The sequence below is a fragment of the Trachurus japonicus genome, chromosome 22 (assembly GCF_045865225.1).
Source record: "Trachurus japonicus isolate A0001 chromosome 22, Traja_1.0".
Taxonomy (NCBI): Eukaryota; Metazoa; Chordata; class Actinopteri; order Carangiformes; family Carangidae; genus Trachurus; species Trachurus japonicus.
In genome coordinates this window covers 11163213-11185198 of record NC_140928.1, presented here as the reverse complement: position 1 = coordinate 11185198, position 21986 = coordinate 11163213, and the positions used below count along the sequence as shown (strand labels likewise).

At 37.8% G+C, this 21986-nt stretch overlaps 2 protein-coding genes and 1 gene segment (V, D, J or C); all 3 read right to left on the bottom strand.

Annotated features, from left to right (window-relative positions):
- Positions 1–3000: 3000 nt before the first annotated feature.
- On the bottom strand, positions 3001–14196 carry LOC146963563 (immunoglobulin lambda-1 light chain). Its single transcript, XM_085768010.1, has 6 exons — positions 14145–14196; positions 13748–14029; positions 7891–7938; positions 5800–5880; positions 3275–3761; positions 3001–3101 (listed from the first exon to the last, which is right to left on the bottom strand). Exons 1-5 carry the CDS (start codon positions 14185–14187, stop codon positions 3388–3390), a joined length of 828 nt encoding a protein of 275 aa, XP_085624136.1. The 5' UTR covers positions 14188–14196; the 3' UTR covers positions 3001–3101; positions 3275–3387.
- A 1214-nt stretch (positions 14197–15410) lies between these two features.
- On the bottom strand, positions 15411–15947 carry LOC146963562 (T cell receptor alpha variable 1-1-like). The segment is given in 2 exon segments: positions 15411–15715; positions 15821–15947. Coding segments are annotated over 2 exon segments (432 nt in total).
- Positions 15948–17422: 1475 nt separating this feature from the next.
- Positions 17423–21028, bottom strand: LOC146963561 (uncharacterized). Its single transcript, XM_085768009.1, has 5 exons — positions 20963–21028; positions 20429–20770; positions 19594–19827; positions 17980–18033; positions 17423–17853 (listed from the first exon to the last, which is right to left on the bottom strand). The coding sequence occupies exons 1-5, from the start codon at positions 21012–21014 to the stop codon at positions 17423–17425; spliced, it is 1113 nt and encodes a 370-aa protein (XP_085624135.1). The 5' UTR covers positions 21015–21028.
- Between the last annotated feature and the right edge of the window lie 958 nt (positions 21029–21986).

The following is a 21986-nucleotide window of genomic DNA, read 5'->3' as shown; positions in this document are numbered from 1 at the left end:
ACTAGTCTTAGCAACAGTAACAGCAAGTTCCTTCATTGTGCATGCCTTCAGACAGTCACTAATGAACACAGACAGATAACATACAGCCCTCAAATTACACATTAGAGAAAAGAATTTGAAGTGCAGCTAGTAGCTACAATTTGGTAAGGCTAAACCAATATTAGATCAGAAGCTGCAATTTAAAATTCAGGTTTGAACTTGATAAACAAATGACATTAACGGAGCTGGTAAAAAAAAAAGACAACAAAACAGGGGAGAGAGAGATGGGGATGACATGTAGCAAAAGGCTGTGTGTCAGACTCGAATCTGAGCCGCCGCTGCGGTGAGGGCAATATGTCTACACAGGCTGTGCTCTGCACCTAAGTGCCCTATATTGAAGAATAACGTTTGAAAGACACTGGTTCTGTTTCCCCACATGCACTGACATCCATGTTGTGCTTACATAAGAGGGAATTAAAAATGCACAGAACAAAGAACAAGACATTTTTTTATCTACAGTCTTGTATTGTGTGGCCTCAACCTCACTGTTACAATGGTAAGTATGTACAGTAAGAGGCCCCCTAGACTTTGTAGGATGCCCATGTTGCACATGCTTTTCCCCCCATATCAATGGTGAAATGTCACTGTAGATGATCGTCTATCCAAAGATGATCAGACCCAGATCATACACCCATGAACCCGGCCCGCTCAGGGATAGCAGAAGAACACAATGCATGAGGTGAGGAGCTTCATGGCTCCAGCTCCAGGACCTCCTTGTGACAACTCTCCTCCCACTTTTACAGTTTACACAGTTTAACTCATTATCTATATCAGTCGTTCTTAAGTTTATGGTTCACAAAACTATGTTTATTGGAAGTTAATTTGTTGTTTTATGTCCACGTTAGGTTCATTTAATTGAAATTGGCCAAATTACCCAGTAATAAAATACTATATAGAAGGAAAGAGACCAGTCCCACCCTCCTTCAGGTATGGTTGGTGCATATGATGGAGCAGCAGGAGGAGCACATCCGTGTGAGAAATAAGAAAAAGTATCTAAGTGAAAGATAAGATAAAATAAGATAAGAAATACTTTATTAATTCCCAAGGGGTAATTCAATATTTTTGAAGATAAAATTCAATACCTGAATGTAAACAAACTGTATCTAAAGTTCTGTGTTGTACGATGTTGTATAATAATCTTGATCTTCCATAACCATTTGAAGTTTCACCCTTTTCTGAAAGTTTTAATAACCACACAATCCTAATTTACAAAACTGAAACACTGACACTTTGTTTTATTCTGGAGATAAAAATAAAAGATCAGCTTATTAATTCTTCCAGGTGTTACAGGGGGAGATATAATTAACTGAAGACACCATCTTTGTTTTCCTGTTTCACACTCTGTTTCCTGTTTATGTGGCCTTATAGCGAGTACAAACATGTTTTTCAAGGAAACAAATGAAAAAAGGAGAAGGTGGTCGAGTCCCACTGGAGGATTTACAGGTGCAAAATAAATGCAAAAATATGTGTTCGCTGGACAGAAGGATTTTATATATGGCCCAGCTGTGCTTCAGATTCATAATACCTATACTAATATGGTTGTACTATACTGTAGGTGTCTTTACCTAAGGAAGTTTTAATTGCGGCAAATTGCATTCTCCATTTGTCTTATTTATGCAACAAAAGCTTCAGATGCAACTTTGTGCACCAGATAAACAACTGCTGTATGTAGCACAATTGAAGTTGTTGTGTAGCTTCAGTTGACACTGAGGTGCAGGTCTCCTCAGCTGTTTGCTCAGAGCTGTGCACCGTGGGCGTGAGCTGGTGCACAGTTGCAGGTGCGACCTCTGAGCCGGAGGTTGCGGTCGAGGTGGAAGTTTGCACCTCTGTCATTTCTCAGCACAGGGCGCAATCTGCAGGCTGCTGTGTGACCACATCCTCCCCTCTGCTGTCGCTCTCTGCTCCCCTGCTCAGTTTCAAACCCCCGTCTCTCCTCACCAACACCAGCTTTGACCTTCTTTTGTTCACAGAGGAGAACGTTAATTTCCTGTCGTTGTGTGATAAACTCATTCTCTCAACATTTACTTTGCCTCTTACAGCGTTTGAGCTAAAGGACACATTTCTTTATTCATGAAGAAACTGTTCTGTGAAAGTGGAAAAACTAGAAATGACTCAAATAAACCCATGTTAACAATGTATCAATAAGAAAGAAAATCTGATTAGTTGACAGAATTCAACTTATGAGTTTCAAAACATGAGTCACTTTTCAGTTTGTTCATAGGAAAACTTGTTTTGAACCAAATGAGCCTGTTTGAGACATTTCCCTCTGAGCTGAGATGTTTCAACATGTGTCAGTGGAAATAAGTGCATTTCTCAGAAAACAAGCAGGTTGGTGACCTGCTAAAAATAACCCTGACTATCAGCTCAGTGGGAACAATGAGGGCGGATGGTACCATCTGCACATCTGCAATAATCTGGAGCAACCGACAGCAACAGGGTGAAGTCTGATCTGTTTTCTGTGTCAGACACCTGAACATACTGTATGAAAATAAAGTTGTACCGCTCAAGTCACTCTGCATGAATCTTTATAGAAAAGAAATGACAAAACATATTTATCCAGATTTCCTGAAATAATTTTATTAAGGAAAAAAAAACAGCACTGAAGCATTTGAAACAGAATGTCATTGTTTTAAGGATCTACATAAACTTGATTACAACTTTAACTTTGTATAAAAAAAAGAAGATGCTGTTGTGAGCAGAATTGAAGCGGCTCATTGATTATACATATTCACTTTTGCAGAAATATATTTTCAGTTTTATTTACAGAAATATGATCCATCTCACTCCGTCTGTTCCTCTCCGCTCAGCTCTCAGTAGCGCAGCTTTCTGGTTTTTTCCTGAAACAGAGAAAAAAATATATATATATCCGGAGCTGCTTTTGTTAGCGGCTCATACACATACTAAACTATATACAGAGCTTATATACAGTTTCAAATTGAGAAATGTTCAACAAACCTTAAGTTTCCACATCACAAACGTTACAAAGGCTCCGTAGATGCAGCTCTTGACGATAAAAACAATGTAGGAGAGTTTGACACGCTGGACGGCCTTCAGATAACCCTCTGCACAAAGGTCAAACATCCAGATGAGTGACATGGTTTAATGCACTACAGTACATACTCATATGTGCTCATGAATTCTACCACTGGTGTATTTCTTTTCAGTTAAATAAACAATAGATATGTCTAGCTTGTGATGCAAGGATATTGTGCAGAACAACAGATGGTATATTTACCTCTTGTATTAGCATGACTAACTCCTGATAGAAAAACAAGACATTGATGAGACAAGAAGAAATTATTGTTAATGTGCATATAGATTCAGGGTTACTAACCATGTTGAAGAGTTTTACATGAACGTACCTTTAGAAGAACCACTAATTGACCCGGAATATTCTTCGTCCACGGTGCCATTGTAGAATATGATAAGGCAGGTAAACTCTGCAGGGCCTGTAGGGTCGTTCCAGGTATCAGCAGGGACCGTCAGCCGGCTGGTGATGGTGTAGGTTTTATTTTGTTCATGCTGGACCGGGTCATTCGTTGCCACACCTTCACTGACATTTTCCCCGTTGACTTTCCAGGACACAGTGACATGGTCGGGGTAAAATCCACTGCCCACACAGAGGATGGTCTTCTTCCTCAGATTACTGTCTGGGTTTTTACACTCATGAGACGAAGGTGGAAACAAAGACACAGTTGGTGGTGTGATGGGAATCTTTGGATCTACGAGAAGAAAAGGAATAAATCAGTAAATTAAAGCTGCCAGGAGATCAATAACAGTGCATGCGGCATCTTAACACCAGAATATTCAAAACAACAACAAATTACAACATTAACATCACATACAACATGATGATTACACACTCACACACAAAGTCATATAGAATTAATTTTTTCCAAATGTTTGTATTTATTCATTTTTATTTACCAAGAACGGTTAGTCTAGTTCCTTCTCCAAAGTCAGCAGGATAGTTGGAGCACGGCGCTGACTTGCATGATAAAAACTGACTGTTTTACGGTACAGCAGCAGAACGAACCCTGAACACCTCTAGCTCTTTTTACTACACTTTTTCTCCTACAGTAAGCCAGTTCAGAAATAGCACTATCATCACTATGTCATATATGAACTTTTTCTTTCCTCTACATTTTCTGAAGTGATACACTGGACGTTATATTGTCAAATACAACATGATGGTTACAGTTTACATTGCTCACGCTCTCACAGAGTCATTAAGATTTAATTCCTCCAGATTAATGTTTGTGTTTTTCAAGTCTTACCAAGAACGGTCAGTTTAGTTCCTTCTCCAAAGTAAGCAGGGTAGTTGTTGGAGCACGCAGCTGACTCACATGTAAAAAACTGACTGTGTTCTTTTACAGTACAGCAACTGAACGACCCTAACCACCTCTAACTCTTTTTACTACATTAACTACTGTTTCTCTTATACCAGTCCATACACAGCACAATCACTATTTCAACTCATTGTAATTTTTCTTTCCTATACGTATTCTGAAGTAATACACTGAGCGTTAACGTCAAATACAACATGATAATTACAGTTTACTTTGCTTAAACTCTCACAGAGTCATTAAGATTTAGTGTCTTCATATACAGTACTGTACTGTAGATGTTTGTGTTTTTCAAGTCTTACCAAGAACGGTTAGTTTAGTTCCTTCTCCAAAGTAAGCAGGGAAGCTGCCAGAGCACGCCACTGACTCACATGTAAAAAACTGAATGTTTTCTTTTACAGTAGAGCAGCTGAACAACCCTAACCTCTAACTCTTTTCTCTACATTAATTACTGTTTCTCAGATACCAGTCCATAAACAACACTTATCACTATGTCATATATGAACTCACAATTTGTCTTTCCTTTACCTATTCTCAAGTCATACACTGAGCGTTAACGTCAAAAACAACATGATTACAGTTTACATCGCTCACACATTTATTTACTTCATATAAATATTAGCATTTTTGAAAATTCTTACCAAGAACAGTTAGTTTAGTTCCTTCTCCAAAGTGAGCAGGGTAAGTACTCGAGCACACTACTGACTCACATGTAAAAAACTGACAGTTTTCTTTACAACACACTTCTACTGCATTACTACTGTTTCTCATACACCAGTCCATATACAGCATTAATACTGTGTTATATATGAACTCCCTGTAATCTATTCCTACCTTTCTCTACTGTTCCAACACAACTGGAGAATGAATACCAACATTTAAGGTTAAAAAATGTATTAACTATAACAGTAAGTATTTTCTGAAGCTCTTTCAGGCCTTAGATTTAGTTTATAGATTTTCTTTTGCAGTTTTCAGTTCTTGACAATCTAAAACTTAACTCAACAATATTTTTGCACATTTACATGGAGTGAAGCTGTGAAAACACACATTTATCAATATCATTTGTAGCGTTTTCTTACCCAACACTGTCAGTTTGGTGCCTTTGCCAAAGTAAGCTGGCTCGTAGTTGTTCACACTGATACAAGGCTGCAGAAAAATCTGCTCTACATCCAGCACTTGTTTCTGCTCTGTCTACAACTAATCAACTTAGAAACTTTTTTTTTTAGTAAGATAGATTAATAAGATATTATTGTACTGAATCAGATCAGAGCAAATGCTAACAGCATTAATTTATAGTCAGTCAATAACAAAACCCTCAGCTCTGACCTGGAAAACCAAACTAGTTATTAGTGCATGATGAAATGTTACATTAACACGTATGTTAGTTACTTTTTAATGATTTTCATTGCCTTACCTAAGACGGTGAGTTTAGTTCCAGCTCCAAAGTAAGCCTCCGACTGGAAGTTCACAGTGTTTAAGAGTTGATAAGAACTCGCTGTCAGAGTCAAACTCTGGGCAGAGAGCCAGATTTTTTATTACCACACTACTTTCACTTGTTTTTGTTGACTTATTGTAACTCTCTTTTCCATTTTCTAAGAAATAGAAAATACCTATTTTGTTCTATAGAATTGAATTAAACAGAATAGAATAATTAGAATATTTTAATACTGGCTATTCATTCAATTCTCACCTACAATAAACCAGATGTGGATGGTTCAGAGGTTATTCATTTTTGCAATATTTCTTACCTAAAACAGTGAGTTTGGTTCCAGCTCCAAAGTAAGGCTGTGTGTACGAGCACAGAGACTTTGAACTGTAACAAAAACTCTTCCTACTGCCTCTTTATCTGAGCCACTTATCTGAAATTATACCAACTTTGACACATACTACACCTGTGCACTTCAATGTCTGGAGACAAACCATCCTCCACTTATTTTCACCATTTAAACATCTAGTCATGAGTTTTTTGGTTATTTCATGATGATTTATTTTAGTTATGGATTAAAACAACAGTAATGAGGAGCTGCCTGAGCCCTTAAAGTATCTTTACACTATCAAAAGCATATTCATGAAACTGGACTTTGACTACATTTAATGAATTTTAAAAAGTTTTCTTACCTATAACAGTTAATTTTGTTCCTCCACCAAAGTAAGCCTCCAAACCACCAGTGTCACAGTGAACACGATCAGTGCTCAAAACAGCTCAGGACACTGCTTTTACTTCAGCTCGTTACTCTTTTAGATTTCTAATCAGGGTAACTGACTTATTTTGTTTGTTTTTTATAACTTAATCTTAAAGTTTGGCATAATAATAACCTTGTTCAGTATCTTATTTAACTTAATTTAACTCAATTAAGGACAACATTAACAAGATTTAAACTCTGTATACTACACAATATACTATCAAACATTACAATTACAACGCTGTTCTGTCGTTGTTATGATTTCTTACCTAGAACCGTTAATTTTGTTCCTCCACCGAAGTAAGCTTCACCATAACCAGAGCACAGTGTATTTGATCAGTGCTCAAAACAGCCTGAGCTCCTGTTTTTACTTTCTAGTTTTTGCAGTTTCTTTAACAACTCCATACTATACCACTTGTTGTTGTGTACGATACAAACCTCATCATATTTTAATTTAGGTCACATAGAGCGATCAGGTTTGTGCTTTGGCTCAAATTAAACTAATGAAAGACAAAACTCTGTGAGCCAAACTTTAAAGACTCTATACTCTATAACTACATACAAACATTACAGTCACAGTGCTGTTCTGTCATCATCTTACCTAAAACAGTTAATTTTGTTCCTCCACCGAAGTAAGCTTCACCAGCACCACCAGAGTCACAGTGCATCTTAACAGTGCTCAAAACAACCAAAGATGCTGCTTTTACTTCAGCTCTTTACATTTTAGTGCAATTATTTGTATTACTGTTATTTTAGAACCAACTAATGACGTTTTACTGTTACGGTTACTGTTACATATACCTCATTATAAACTCATCTTTGTGCTTTGGCTAAAATAATAAAAGGTTTTAAGCTCAAGGGCAAAACAATCAGAGCTAAACTTTAACAACACTTAAGCTCCGTACAATACTATTAAAACCAAAAATTACAATTACAATACTGTTCAGTCATTGATTTCTTACCTAAAACTGTTAATTTAGTTCCTCCACCGAAGAAAGCCTCAGAACCAGTAGAGTCACAGTGAACATGAACAGTGCTCAAAACAACCCAGGATGCTGCTTTTACTTCAGCTCCTTACTTTTTTTAAACTCAGAAGAACTTCATCCAGTTTTTTTTTTTTTTTTTTTTACAAACCTGTTATCTAATTCAACTGAACTATAGAGCATCAGTTTTGTATCTTGGCTGAAATAATCTTGGTAACAACAGGGTTTAAGCTCAAGGACAAAACATTATGAGGCAAACTTCAACAAGACTAAAGAGACTACTATTATAAGCACACGTTGCAGTTACAAGACTGTTTTCTCATTATCCACATTTCTTACCTAAAACCGTTAATTTTGTTCCTCCACCGAAGTAGGCTTCATTAAAACCACCAGTCACAGTGAATGTGGTCTGTGCTCAAAACACCATGATGCTGCTTTTACTTAAGCTCTTTAGTTTTAAGATCTTATCAACAGTGTTACTCTTTTAAAAACTAACAACTCTTCAATTTAGTGCAGTCAGGTCTGTGCTTTGGTTAGAATATGTAACACCAGTGTTAAAACTTAAAGACAAAACACTTTAATGAGACTTAAGCTCATTCAGAACCACTTCTGAGATTTCTTACGTAACACAGTCAACTTTGTTCACAGTGAATGTGTGCTCAAAACAACAAAGATGCTGCTTTTACTTCAGCTCGTTATTATTATAATTTAAATTGTCTTAAATCTAATTTTCCTCTCAATCCCACAACCATCATTACAGTTTGACTTTTAAGCTTGGTTTTAAAGTTTAACTGAAAACATTCCTCTCAGACAATATGCTTTAGTTTGTTTTTGCTTCAGATTCATAAGATCACATTTTGACGTCTTACTCACCGAGAACAGTCAGTTTTGTTCCTTGGCCGAAATGAGCTTCGTACTGACACAGTGTTTAGGCTTAAGATCAAAAAGCTCAGAGCTGAACTTAAACCATACGCAGCTTTGCTCCTTTTTAACCACTTTTTCTCTCTTTGTTTACAGTTACTCTTACTTATTATTTTCACTATAAACCAGATAATAGACTGTTTGGATGATACCTGTTTCTTACCTAATACAGTTAATTTTGTTCCTCCACCGAAGTGAGCTTCATAACCACCAGAGCACAGTGCATTTGATCAGTGCTCAAAACAGCCTCAGATGCTGCTTTTATTAAGTTTCTTTACTTTTCTATTGCTGTTAAATTTAGTTTGATGTCTTTAATGTCTCTTGTCTCATTCTCCACTACAGCACTGGTTGAGCTGCAGGCTGGTTTCTATAAGTTTAATGCATCCAAAACATATTTTCTCTCAAACAACCGACCTGCTTTAACTCAAGTTACAAGTTTTAAAGCTGTATTAATGAGAACAAAGTCTGAGGAAAGTTTTACTCACCAAGAACAGTCAGTTTTGTTCCCTGGCCGAAATAAGCTTCGTTATTGACACAGTGTTTAGGCTTAACATCAAAAAGCACTGCACTGAACTTAAACTATAAAGACCTACAGTATAGTATGGTTTAGGATTCTTAATGCACCTTTTCGATTACAAACTTTACAGCATGTGTTTGACTTAAATAACTCCTGACTTACCCAAAACTGTCAATTTTGTTCCTTTTCCAAAGTACGCTGGGTTGAGATTGTCACAGTGCAAAATTACTGAGCATGAAACTCCTGTGTCTTTTTCTACTACAAATATCTTTATAAACTTTTCCCCAACACTTAAAGACTCTATATGGGTACACGTTTATGAGGAATTTACTAAAAGACATTAATAAATAGACATATTTACCTAAAACTGTCAGTTTGGTTCCTTTTCCAAAGTACGCTTCGTTTGCATTGTCACAGTGTAAAAATACTGAGCATGAAACTCCTCTATTTTTTCCACTATATTTATCTCTATGATATTTTTTATCAATACTTCAGTTTACACTGAGACTCTAGAGCTGTGTGAACTTCACAAAAATACAATAATAAACAGACATATTTACCTAAAACTGTCAGTTTGGTTCCTTGTCCGAAGTAAGCAGGCTCATTGTAGGTCACAGTGTTAAAATACTGAGCATGAAACTCCTCTGTTTTACATTGCCAGCTTTATCTTTGTGAAGTTTTTACCAATACATCAATTTATACTAAGACCTTAAAGCTGTGTGAGCTTCACAAAAATACAATAATAAACAGACATATTTACCTAAAACTGTCAGTTTTGTTCCTTGTCCGAAGTAAGCAGGCTGATTGTAGTTCACAGTGTTAAAATACTAAGCATGAAACTCCTCTGTTTTATTTCGCCAGCTTTACCTTTGTGAATTTTTTACCAATACTTCAGTTTACACCAAGACTCAAGGGCTGTGTGAACTTCACAAAAATACAATAATAAACAGACATATTTACCTAAAACTGTCAGTTTTGTTCCTTGTCCAAAGTAAGCAGGCTGAGTGTTGGTCACAGTGTAAAAATACTAAGCATGAAACTCCTCTAGTTTTTCCTCACCAGATTTATCTTTGGGATGTTTTTACCAATATTTCAGTTCATACTGAGACTCTAGAGCTTTGTGAACTTTATAAAAATACAATAATAAACAGACAGATTTACCTAAAACAGTGAGTTTGGTTCCTTGGCCAAAGTAAGCAGGATCAGTGTAGGTCACAGTGATCTCTGTTCAGCTCAATATTTCAGCTTTTTTCACAACAACAGTTTTATCTTCACATTCACACCAACATCTTTTGTCTTATTAAGTTGTTTGCAGTGAATTGAAGCTGTGAGAGCTGCCACTTACCTAAAACTGTGAGTTTAGTTCCTTTTCCAAAGTAAGCCTCAGTTCCAGAGTCACATTGAGTGTGTCTTTGACCAAAATGTCCCAAAACTCTCCATTAACAACACATTGACACACAGTCTAATAATCCAGAGGATGACGAGGGTTTGAGTGTGTCAGATGAGCTTTGTAACGTCCAGATGTTTCTGTTGTTGCCAAGAAGAGTAAAAGAAGAATCCAGACTCTTTGAATATATATTTTTTAAAACTTTTTTTCTGCATATTTCTTTGTATAAACTGATATCTCAGTGTCAGAGTGACCTGCCGTCCTCACACATCCTCAGAATATCAACGTTTTCTGCTCTAACATGTGTTTTAAGCCGCATGTAGCCGTCTACACAATGAGAGTGAATGGGAGGAGGTTTTTGTACGACGGCTCTATAGGAATGTATCACCGTGGCCCCCTGTCCCCACGGTGAAAAAGCATCATACAAAAACCTAAAGTCTTCCCCGCTCTCTCCTCTCTCCCCCCTCCCCCACCCCGCTTCTCTTTATCTCGGTCTCCATCTCTTTTCGCTGTGTGAGAGCAGCTGCACAGGTCGGGGGCTGACTGGCTGACAGCTCCACTGTTGCTATTTCAGTGTCGACTAAGAAAAGAAGCAACAACAGAGGGGAAGGAAAAGAGGAGCATCCTTTTTGTATTTGTTTGTTTGTAGGACAGGAAGTGACATCTTCACATGGTCACACCTCTTTATCCACCCAGAAGAGTGAGACTCATGCTTAAATTGTTCATTTAATCTTGAGTTTTCAGTGGGAAGTCTCCATTTAATCATGGCAAAAAGCGATTCAAGCTGAAAACTGCACTCATTAGAAATATAATTTTAACAACGCTTCATAGAAATATGTGTCATATGAAAGTTTTCAGTCATTTTGATAGATATTATCCCTCTCTGCTGCCCCCCTCTGCTCTGTTAAGCATTTTTTGTCAGTGTTTCCACTTTAACTTCTTTCACTTCTTTTAACTTCTATCTAATCTATTCTTAATCCGTTTTCTTTATTATTGTCATTGTGTGCTGTTATGAACACCTCTTTTGGTAAAGATCAACCCAGAAAAACACACATCAACATCAATTTTTGTCAAGTCACAGTATAGTATTACACATTTTCTCAGGAATTGATATAGAGACTGAATATAGACTGAATACTGGACTCTGATGCTCCAGCTTGTCAGAGGAACAGTTCTACATGAACATTGTTTCTCTTTGTGGTTCATAGATAGTTAAAACAACAATAATAAGGTGAACAGTCATCGGTGTTGTGTTCACATCTTGTTCTGTTGCCCCCAGGTGGCCACAAAATACTGTCAGTGCAGGATACTGTCTTGTGTTTATAAGTAATATGCAGTTTAAAAAAAATGATACAGTAATGATGAGGAGAAAAGGTTATAACCAGTCTTCACTACTGTATATAATCTTTTACTGATGGCATTGACCAGACTTTGATACCTATATTTTTTCCATTAGCATATTATCAGAAGATATGCACAGTCTGGTCATGACGTTTTTGAATGAGAGTCAGTTTTTCTTCAAACTCTGCCCTGATATTATCTTTGTCATATACTGTATGTCAGGAATGGTAATAATAGTTATGACAGAAATAACAATAGCAATAGTAGTTTATGTTCCTTTTTCAACTTTCAACTGCAGTATAATCTATTTACTGTACATTATGTTGCATGTAACCATATTCAAACTTTCATAACTATGTAGCTAAATGACTTAACCAGGCTCCCCTTTTACAGTGTTGAACTTAACCACCACATCTGTGTGTAATCTCACATGAACCCTGTAGAGGTCAGTGTGCACTATCCTCTCACACGTCAGGCTGCACACAACTAAAATAGGTTCATATGAGAAACTTCAGGGACAATGATGTCGTTCAGAAAAGTATTAAACTCACCACGTCACCACCTGCACACTTATCTGAACTGATCAGTTCTGTGGTGATGAGGAAACGTCACTGAACTGGGGAGTCAGGACGTTTCTGTTTCTTGTTCTCACTTGAGTTGGGTGATATGTTGTATTATTTTCTAAACTAGTTTGATAATTGTTTGTTCTATAAACCGTCAGAATATAATGAAAAATTGTACAAGGGCACAAAAGCAGCACATCAAGTTTTATCACAATGCTCAACTAGAACTGTTGATTATTTTTGTCAGTTTTACTTGGAAAAGTTCTTACAAGTTTTTGATTCAACATCAGTTCCTCCATACAGAATATCAGACAGTCTCATGTTCCTGTTACATAACAGCATGGGTCAAGAGGTCAGAGTGAGAGGTATCTGTCCTGTGGTGAGCTGAGGTAAGGCTGCAGTAGTCGCTTTTTGTTATCACCACTATGGGTTGGTGCCTCCAGTTTTTTTGTTTGTTTTGTTTAGAGGAAAATAGTCAGGCCTTTTTTGTTTTACTAGAGTTAAGTCGGGCCTTGTTTTGTTATACATTTCTTTTAGTTGGCACAATCCCCACAGTCTTAATCCCTCCACATAAAAAAACTCTGTCTGTTTGCTGGGTTAAATCTGATTTGAATACAGTAAATCCACTTTTGGTTCCCTGCATTAACTTTGTCTTTATTGATTGTCATGCTACCGTTTCCCATAAAAGGGAAACAAAGTAAACAAAAGCTTTTCCATGTTTCCCACATTCTCTGTTATAAACTGTTTTCTTGTCTGTAACAACATCTATTGCACGTCTGTCCGTCCTGGGTGAGGGATCCCTCCTCTGTTGCTCACCCTGAGGTTTCTCCGATTTTCCCTTGGTAAAAGGGTTTTCTATGGAGTTTTTCCTCAGTCGATGTGAGGGTCTAAGGACAGAGGATGTTGTTATGCCATGTAAAGCCCTTTGAGACAAACTGTTTGTAAAAACAGATACAATTACTTTGCCTTCCCTTGCCTTGCCTTCACAGATTTGATTGTATTTATCATATTATTTACCAATTTAATTATTTCGTAATTAACTTACTAAGATTTATTTTATTTATTAACAACATTTCTCTGCTCAAAGGCAAATTCTGAAGTTGTCTAAACTCCCCTCAATCTTGTAACTCTTTCTTTCTTGGTGAGTCCGACATTAGTCACACATCAAACATATAATCTGTACTGTAAGGGAACGTAATCTGACATAAATAATGGTCTGAAGTATTCAGATCATGTTCACATCAAAGTGCAGCAGGAGGAAAAATTAGATGTCAGTATCTTGTTTGGTCTGTGGACTGTGGCACAATGTGTAGTGAAGTGTATTTTGTATTTGCACTAAATGGCCATTTAATTACACCTGTACAATCTCTATCAATCCACACCAGACAAGCCACAGCTCCTTCCTGTTTGCTTCATCATATGTGATGCTGGTATTTGTATGACTGTCTGCTGTGTGTGCATCACTGTGACTGGCAGCGCAGTAGTAGGTGCTGCTGTCGCTCAGCTGCAGATCAGTGATTTGAAGAGTGAAGTTGTTTTTGGACGCATCGATGGACGCCTGGAAGTGTCCCGCAGTGGTGTCGTGCTCTTTGCGGAGGAACTCTATTGGAGCTCCGTGGTGTTTCTGTCGGTACCAGTACATGGTCTGGCTGGTCATGCTGAGCCCTCCACCCATGCTACATGTCAGTGTCACTGTGACTCCTCTGCTCAACACCTGATCTCCAGACTGAAGAACGACAACAGTGAGACCTGCAGCACATGAAGAGGAAGAAGAATATTTCCAGTTGTTCGTCTACAGAAACTGTAGATTCACACAAAGACATGATGAGTCGATATGATGAAAACCTGGCAACCTAAAACTCACCTGAGTGTAAAAGAAGCGACACATAAAGAGCTGTGAGGAGCATGTTAGTGATGATCCCTCCTCCAGGTCAGTGATGCAGATTCACATCGCTCTGCTGTATAAGGAAAATATGAGGTCACATGATCAGATAACTGTACTGTCATTCTCATTTCTGAAACTTTAAATGACATGAAATGTGAGTTTTTCCCAGACAGATAAGGATGTTTTTGAAATTTACTTACATGAGTCGTTAAATTATTATTTCATTTCAGGTTATATGATAATGTCATTTTTGATGTACAATTTAATCATTTTGAAATCTAAAATATATTCAATTTTGTGACATTACTAACATATTCATCTACATGTTGATCAGCAATAAGGGAATCAACAACTTCAACAACCAACTTTCAGTATCAGTAAGGTGTGAATATTTGCTACTTGTTCTATGTGTTTTCTGTTCTTGTAACTTTCAGACCTTTGGATTCTGTGCTGGGTTTGGGAAACTCAACATTCTTCATCTCCACATTTTCAGGCATTGTTTAGATTAGATAATGAACTACCTAATCAAAGTAGCAATATTATTCAGAGATTGAAACTAGTTATTTTTTCCTTTAAATGTTATTATGCTGTAAAAAATGTTGGTGAAGCTGATTAATGTTGAATTAAAGCCATTTCACAAACAATAATGAATACATTTCTAATAAAAGTATTTCTTTTGAAACTTTGCGATTATGCCTACAGCACATGCTTCCTCTGTCTATGTATGTCATTTATTTATTTATGCATTTATGTGTGTGTGTGTGTGTGTGTGTGTGTGTGCCGCTTGAATAACAACAATACTTTATTTATATAGCACCTTTATTAACATAGTTCCAAGGTGCTTGTACAGATCAAAATAATTTAAGAGATACATTAAAACAAGAGAAAACCGTGACAAACAGCAACACAACCAAGTAAATAAAATCCTGCTGCCCATGGTCTTTACAACCAAAAGAATTTCAGTATAAAACACCAAGAAAATGAAATACAGTATAAAGAAGGTGCACAATTGTCTTTTTTTTTTTAAATTCCCCTTCTTCTACTTTTTGAGAAAAAAAAACCCTTTTTTATAAAAGTGAGCTTTTAAAAGAGAGAGAAACTTGTTAATGAGCTATTCAGTAGCTGACCTGAATGTGACATGTACTATATGTATGAACATCACATTAACAACCATTTACAAACACATGCAGCCTGCTTGACAGCAACACAGAGCGGGTTTTTGATGATGGGTGACACTGAACCACATCACTGTGTACTGCCAGCACAGAAATACACAGCTGAGTCTGATCGACTGACACTGCGAACGATCAGAGCTCCTGTCTGAGTGTCTTGTCTTGTGATCTCAAACTGTTGTCCAAGCTTGTCCTCGTAGTTGGACGTACTGCCGACATAGTTGTACCCAATCAACTTCATCAGGCCGTTGTCTGTCTGCTGGTACCACAGCATCACATTAAGTCCATTATTATCATGAATGCATTTGATCTCCACACGGGCTGATTCGTTCACTATTCTTGGATGAGACGGCTCAAAGGTGGTGCTCTTGGTTTGATCTGCGGGTGAAAAAGACTTCAATAAAGCAGCTGATACAGAAGCTACAGTACAAAAACAATTCAAAAGCACCAATTAGATTAACTTTTTGTGGGAAATGTCATTACATGGAAGCAGGAGGAGAAGAAATCCGAGCACAGTTGGAGTCATCCTGCAGGAGTGTGAGTGTAAAGTGATGAGCCGCCTCTTCTGCTGCAGGAAGAAGAGCTTGGGGTTTTTGAGAGGGAGTGGCATTGAACCACATCACTGTGCACTAGCAGCGCAGAAATAAACAGCCGACTGGTTTGCTCTCTGTATAATCAGGGATCCTTTCATTGCGCCCTGTCTCTTCAGAGTGAATTGTTCTTTAAACTGTCCCTCATAGTTCGGGGAGCTTTCATATCCGTATCCAATGAGGGTCATAGACGAGCTGTCCTGTTTTTGTTGGTACCAGAGCATCACTACAAGACTACTGTCGTCATGGCTGCAGTTTATCTTGACCTCGGTGCCCTCCATCACCATCCGAGGAGGAGACTGGTGAAATGTGACAGCGTGGACTTGACCTGTGGAGAAAAGCAGAAGCAGACAAAGATTCAGTGCATTGTAGTTAACAGGAAAAAAAAAAAACATGGTGAATGGTGAGTTTTGTGTTTGTCAGGATGAAATGTGAGATCTCACATGAAAACCAGATGAAGAGAAAACCAAATGTTTGCACAAGTGAAGACATTGTCAAGTGCTGGGGTGAGGAAATAAGAGTTGACTTTAGAAATAATATCAGACGGAGGGTGAAGAGGGAGGGTGTGGATTCATCACCATGCACCTTCTGATGACGGGAGCTTCATGTTATGTGCTGTGCCTCCACCTGTTGGCTGAATCGATTCAGGACAATCATTTGCACAACTGCAACTGCTTATTCAGGGTCACCGGGGGGCGAGGTACAGCATGTTGACACGTATACCTCACACACTCACATTCACACTTATGGACACTTTAGATGTTCATGTCTCAGTTGGAGGACGAAGAAAAGCATCAGGCCCAGGGATCACACCCAGAACCCAGAACCAGTGCTGAAACAAATTCTCAAGTTTATTTTTAATTTTTTATTCACTTTCTTTCTTCCATTCAGATCCAATGAGGACATACTAAACATTTAAAAAAACAACAAAACAAAAAAAAAACATAACCTCATGTCACTATTTTTCAGTAGACACCAATTTCAGATTTTAAACAAGTTTTGGTTGAGAAATGTTGTGATCAACATAAACAACGACCTTGCATCCAACTGCTCAAGCAGCAGCCTCCTGTAAAAATTAATTTAAAAAAGTATGGACAGATTTAAAATGTAAAAACAAGAGGTGTATCTCATGCAGCTAGTGGAGTAGGCTACTATGATCCCAAACTGATTTTGAGTCAATTGATCACATTACCTGGAAGCTATTGACTTAAAATGCTAATATTTACATATAAAAATTAATAAAAACTATGGACAGATGTAAAATGTAAAAAAAAAAGAAGAAAAAAAAGAGGTGTATCTCATGCAGCCAGTGGAGTACTATGATCCCAAACTGATTTTGAGTCAATTGATCACATGACCTCGAAGGGTTTTTCTGTAATTTATTTACTCAGTTGCAATCGGGGTGTGAAGAGGATTTATAGTAATTAATTAGTAGAAAATGCTCCAGAATAAGATCTCTAATCCTACCTTTAATATAAATGAAATGACATGTGCATTATAGGTCACTGATAGCATCTTCTCCACACTGTGGTTGAGTTTCCTCCTTAATTTGATAATTGTGAGTGTGAGCAGGTGTCAGAACAATAAAGTAAGTTTTTGTCACAGACCTGTGATCTGCTGCAGCACTGTGTTGACTGGCAGCGCACAGATAAACAGCTTCATCTTTCTGCTGAACGCTGGATATATTCAGAGACCAGTGTTTCTTTGTCACTATCAGCACCTCAAAACCAGATTTGAATTCTTCTTGAAAGGTTGAAGTGTCAACTACAACATAAACTATTAACTGAATGTCTCTTCCTCTCAGCTGTCTGTACCAGTACAAATACTGGTAGTCAGTGTCGTTCTGGTAATGAATTTCTGCAGAGCCACCAGAATGTCTGGAGATGACGCGGGGCCACTGAGTGATCAACACAGACTGAGAAACAGCTGAAAGACAGAAAATAGAAGAGATATGAACAGCTTTTAGATTTGTTTTTAAACACAGTGAAATCACAGTTGTTTAAAACGTAAAAGAAGCTATGTAATGTTTGTAATAATGTGTATTAACTTTACCTGCAGCCCAGAGTATGAAGAAAGTCAAGGTGGTGATATCTTGGGTCATTTTCACTCAGGTGGAGGAAATAAAATGACACGAAAAGAGGACGAGCCAACACTTCAGATGTGGAAGTGTCGAAATGACGCCAGAGTCTCTGCAGAGTTAAACAGACTAAAGAGAAGGAAGAGCTACAGAGAGGGAGTTAACAAAGCATCATGGGAGCAGATGTGACAGATGGCAACTTGTATGTAGCTCTGATAAAACACATGTAACACTAGATAAAAAAAAAAGGGCTGTGAAAAAACCCCAAACCACAACCCTTTACTAAATAAGTAACACAATAGAGGAATAAATAGGTTGTAAAAGAGAATTATTACATTTCATAGTATATTTCATTGTGATATTGTGATGGAATGTCAATGTAAACGCCAAATATAAGATGCAGACACATAGGCTACAACTATATGTAGGCCCACATCTACCCATCTAATTATTTCAAAATATGGGACATGCATAGCCTATATGGTTTAATGTAATTTTAATTGTATTACTTTTATTCTGATTTTTGAAGACACGCTGCCTATTTCACAGTCTGTTTCTGAAGTGGTGAATCTGCACACCTGTGTTTTCGTTGGTAAATTGAGGGACGTACGTGCACATGCGTGATTGACAGGGAGGAAGACGAGGAGGAGGAAGTGAAGGAGGCAGCAGTCTGGGAGGTTTGGGACGAATTTCCGAAGTTGTGGAGAAAGTGTTTATCATGGTCGTCGTCTTGAGTTAGCAACAGAAAAGTTTGCTGAGCTGACACAGTAAATATTTCTCGTTAATGAAGTGCGAGGTTAATTAGCAGCGGTGACGGACTGTGGCTTCACCTGAGGCCTCCGGCCGTCTGGACGGATGAATCCAGGCCCGGAGAACTGTGAGGATCCTCGGCTTCGGGTGCTGTTCTCTTGCTCATGGACCAGTGAACACACAACTGAAGAAAAGGTAAAGACTTTATTTAATTTTTATCGGTGTTGAATCGTGTTTTTACTAATTTGTGCACACGAAGAATCTTTTTATGAAGCTGGTTTAAATTAGAACATCTGTGAAACTGAGGTCGTAGCCTATCTGTTAGGTTAAAATTGTTGTTATTTTTGCCTCATAATTAAAGTAAGAAATTACTTATCTTAATTTTAAAACAGTGGGTAGTTTACTTTTGGAGGTTAAAGGACAAATGTGATATTTTTGTGATGTGCTATATCCAGTTACTGTTTTTATGATTATTATTATTATGAGTGGTCTAGCCATAACACAAGTTTTTATAGCACATACAAGATAAACAACATTAAGAGACACCAGACAGACAACGTGTTATTATATTTCCTTGTTATGTTTTTTTTGGAGGAAACTCCAGCAGCTGAACTGTTGAACTGTGTGAAAACAGATGCATCAGTACAAAGATTTTCTCCAAGAGGCCGTTGTCAGGTTGTTGATGCAGGTGCACGTTTGAACCTATACAGGCCTCCAGCTTTTTGTAAAGGAGCCAGGGGGAGTTGAAACACTGTGCTGCCTCGCTGCACAGAAATACTCAGCAGAGTCGTCTGGGTTTATGTTGGAGATGATGAGCTGGACTTGGCTCGTTGCATGACCTGTGATGTTGAAATGTCCTTCGAAGCTCTTCTCATACAAAGCCTTATCATACTGAAGCCACCCGATGAGATCCATGGTCCTTTGGCCTCCTGCTGAGGACTTGTGCTGGTACCAAAGCATGAAGGGATAGTTGCTGTCTCCGTGGGAACACTCAAGACGGGTCTCAGCTTGTCCAGACTTTACTAGGTGATTTTCTGGTGATTGTTTGATCACAAGCGATGACAACACAATATCTAAAGAAGACATAAAGGAAACCTGAAGGTTAATAGAAATAGAAGGCCTGTTGGTGTCAAAAGAAACTGGGCAATCTCACGACTCTTACCTGTGAAGAAAAACGAAATGACTAAGATTTTTCTCATTTTTAGTTGTTCAGCTCTGGACTGTGACTAGTGAGAGGAGAAAAGCAAAGGACTGACAACGTGTTTCTGTGAATTCAGCCTTGAAGGTGAATGTGTCATGAGGAAGGAGGAGCTCAAAGCATCATGTGACTGTCTGTGTGTTTTTTTTTTTTTTACAGATCTCTGCTGTTCAGGACTTTAACTGTGGTTCATCGGACAGATGATGTGACTATCTGTAGAGAGCTGTGTCCCTTTTGTCAAACTATTCATTTATATTCATTATGAACACATGAACACCTACATTCACATATTGTCAGTATCTAATACGTAAGTATTGTCTTCACGGTATCATTTCTTTTTTAAAGATCTCTTTATTGAATTTTCATTTTAAATAGTCATTGATGTGTAACTAACTGTTAGACTGAAGTCTGTCTCGTGGTTTTGGTGGTTTTCCTGTCGGTGTGTTGTTATCTGCTGCATCATCCTGGAGGTTTTTGTGCGAGAGAGCCGCCGTCTTTATTACTGTGCATACTTGCTGCTCCAAAATATTCTCCGCTGTCTTCTGGGTGTCTCGGCTTCAGGATGTGGAGAAAAGCTGTATTCTGTCCGTCTCCGCTCACTCTGAAGTGTCCGTCAAAGTCTGTTTCTATCTTTGGAGTTGTATAACTCATGTAGCCGATCAGCTTCAGTGACATGTCTCCTCTTGAGCGTTTATACCACAGTATCGTGTCATAGCTGGAGATCTCATGTGTTAAATTCAGCTTGGCTTCAGTGTTCGAACTCCCAAACACATGAGCTGGACTCTGAAACACTTGTTTTTCTTTACTGAGATAAACACCTGTAAAGAAAGTAATGAAAGTATAAAATACAACGTTAGGTAGTGTACTGTATAACATCTCACTTATTCTGTGTGCATAAAAAAAAACAGTTCATTTGAAATAAAAAATGAAGTAGGAGGATGTAAATATTCTACACTTTCTCTATGTGAAAGTATTTTTTAGGTTAAAAGTGGCTTCGTGAATGTTGATACCTTTAATCCAGATGGCAGCAATGATGGCTATGATGAGCTGAGACGGTGACATGTTGAATGTGAGGAACCAACTCGAGTCTCTGCTGCTGTTTTATGTTTCAGGAGGAAGTGATGCAGAGGTTGACTTGACATATTGTTGTAGTGCAGCTTCGGGGGAGGGGGATTTAAGGGGGATTTTTTTTTTTTTTTTTTACTTATTCAAAATTAGAATCAGGATCATAATAATTTATTGATCCCCAGTGGGTAATTATGTTATTGTATGAATAGATAATAAATTAATAAATAAATAAGTTGTACAGTTTTATGGTGACACAGAGGAATGACTTTGTGTGCATCATGGCTGGGAGTGCACTGTGGAGTGAATGGGAGCAGTATTGCATTGACAGTTAATGTACCTTAAAGGGATTTTTTCAAGTGTTAAATAATGCACAAATATTCAAATGCAAATGTAACTTTATTATACATAAAATGATGAGAAATATTTGTTGGGAAACTCTCAAAAGCATCACTGTATTTGGCATAAAAAACTTTAAAAAAAACTTAAATAATAACTATCCATCTGAATGGGAGCTGTGCAGAGACATTGACTGCAGCTGATTTATATCCAGCAACTACGAGTTGGGCCAAAATTACAGAATGTTCATAAAAAAACAATAAAAGGTGGCGTTAATTGGAATTTGCATTAGTTATTATTGCATTAACTCTGACAGCCCTTGTAGAAATACTTTCTGTTGACTTCAGTGTATTTCATTAAAGAATTAGATGGGTGGCGCTACTCTAACATCATCACTGCATCTTCACTCAGTGAATCATAGATGTTTTATCTGCATTTAAGAAGTTGGATTAAGAAGAATGTAACTTGTGTGACTGTGAAGGTGAAGGTTGAGTTGAAATAGAGTGAATGACAAACAGTGGTGAGTAAGTGGTGATTGGTGACTGATGATTTAAACCACAGGAGAGAGAAGGGGGAAGAGGTTTTTGTGCAGAGCAGATGGAGGCTTGATGCACTGTGCGACCGAGCTGC

Excerpts from the sequence above, each read along its gene's own strand:
- LOC146963563 (XM_085768010.1), bottom strand. The coding sequence starts at position 14,187 with ATGCTCCTCACAGCTCTTTATGTGTCGCTTCTTTTACACTCAG. Across the intron at positions 14,030-14,144 it reads GTCGCTTCTTTTACACTCAG|GTCTCACTGTTGTCGTTCTT; the intron begins GTGAGTTTTAGG and ends CATGTGCTGCAG. Across the intron at positions 5,881-7,890 it reads AACAAAATTAACGGTTTTAG|CGAGTTCTTATCAACTCTTA; the intron begins GTAAGAAATGTG and ends TGACTCTGACAG.
- LOC146963561 (XM_085768009.1), bottom strand. The coding sequence starts at position 21,014 with ATGTCACCGTCTCAGCTCATCATAGCCATCATTGCTGCCATCTGGATT. Across the intron at positions 19,828-20,428 it reads AGACGGCGGCTCTCTCGCAC|ATATTGTGTTGTCATCGCTT; the intron begins AAAAACCTCCAG and ends TGTCTTCTTTAG. Across the intron at positions 17,854-17,979 it reads CTTCATACTCTGGGCTGCAG|CTGTTTCTCAGTCTGTGTTG; the intron begins GTAAAGTTAATA and ends TCTGTCTTTCAG.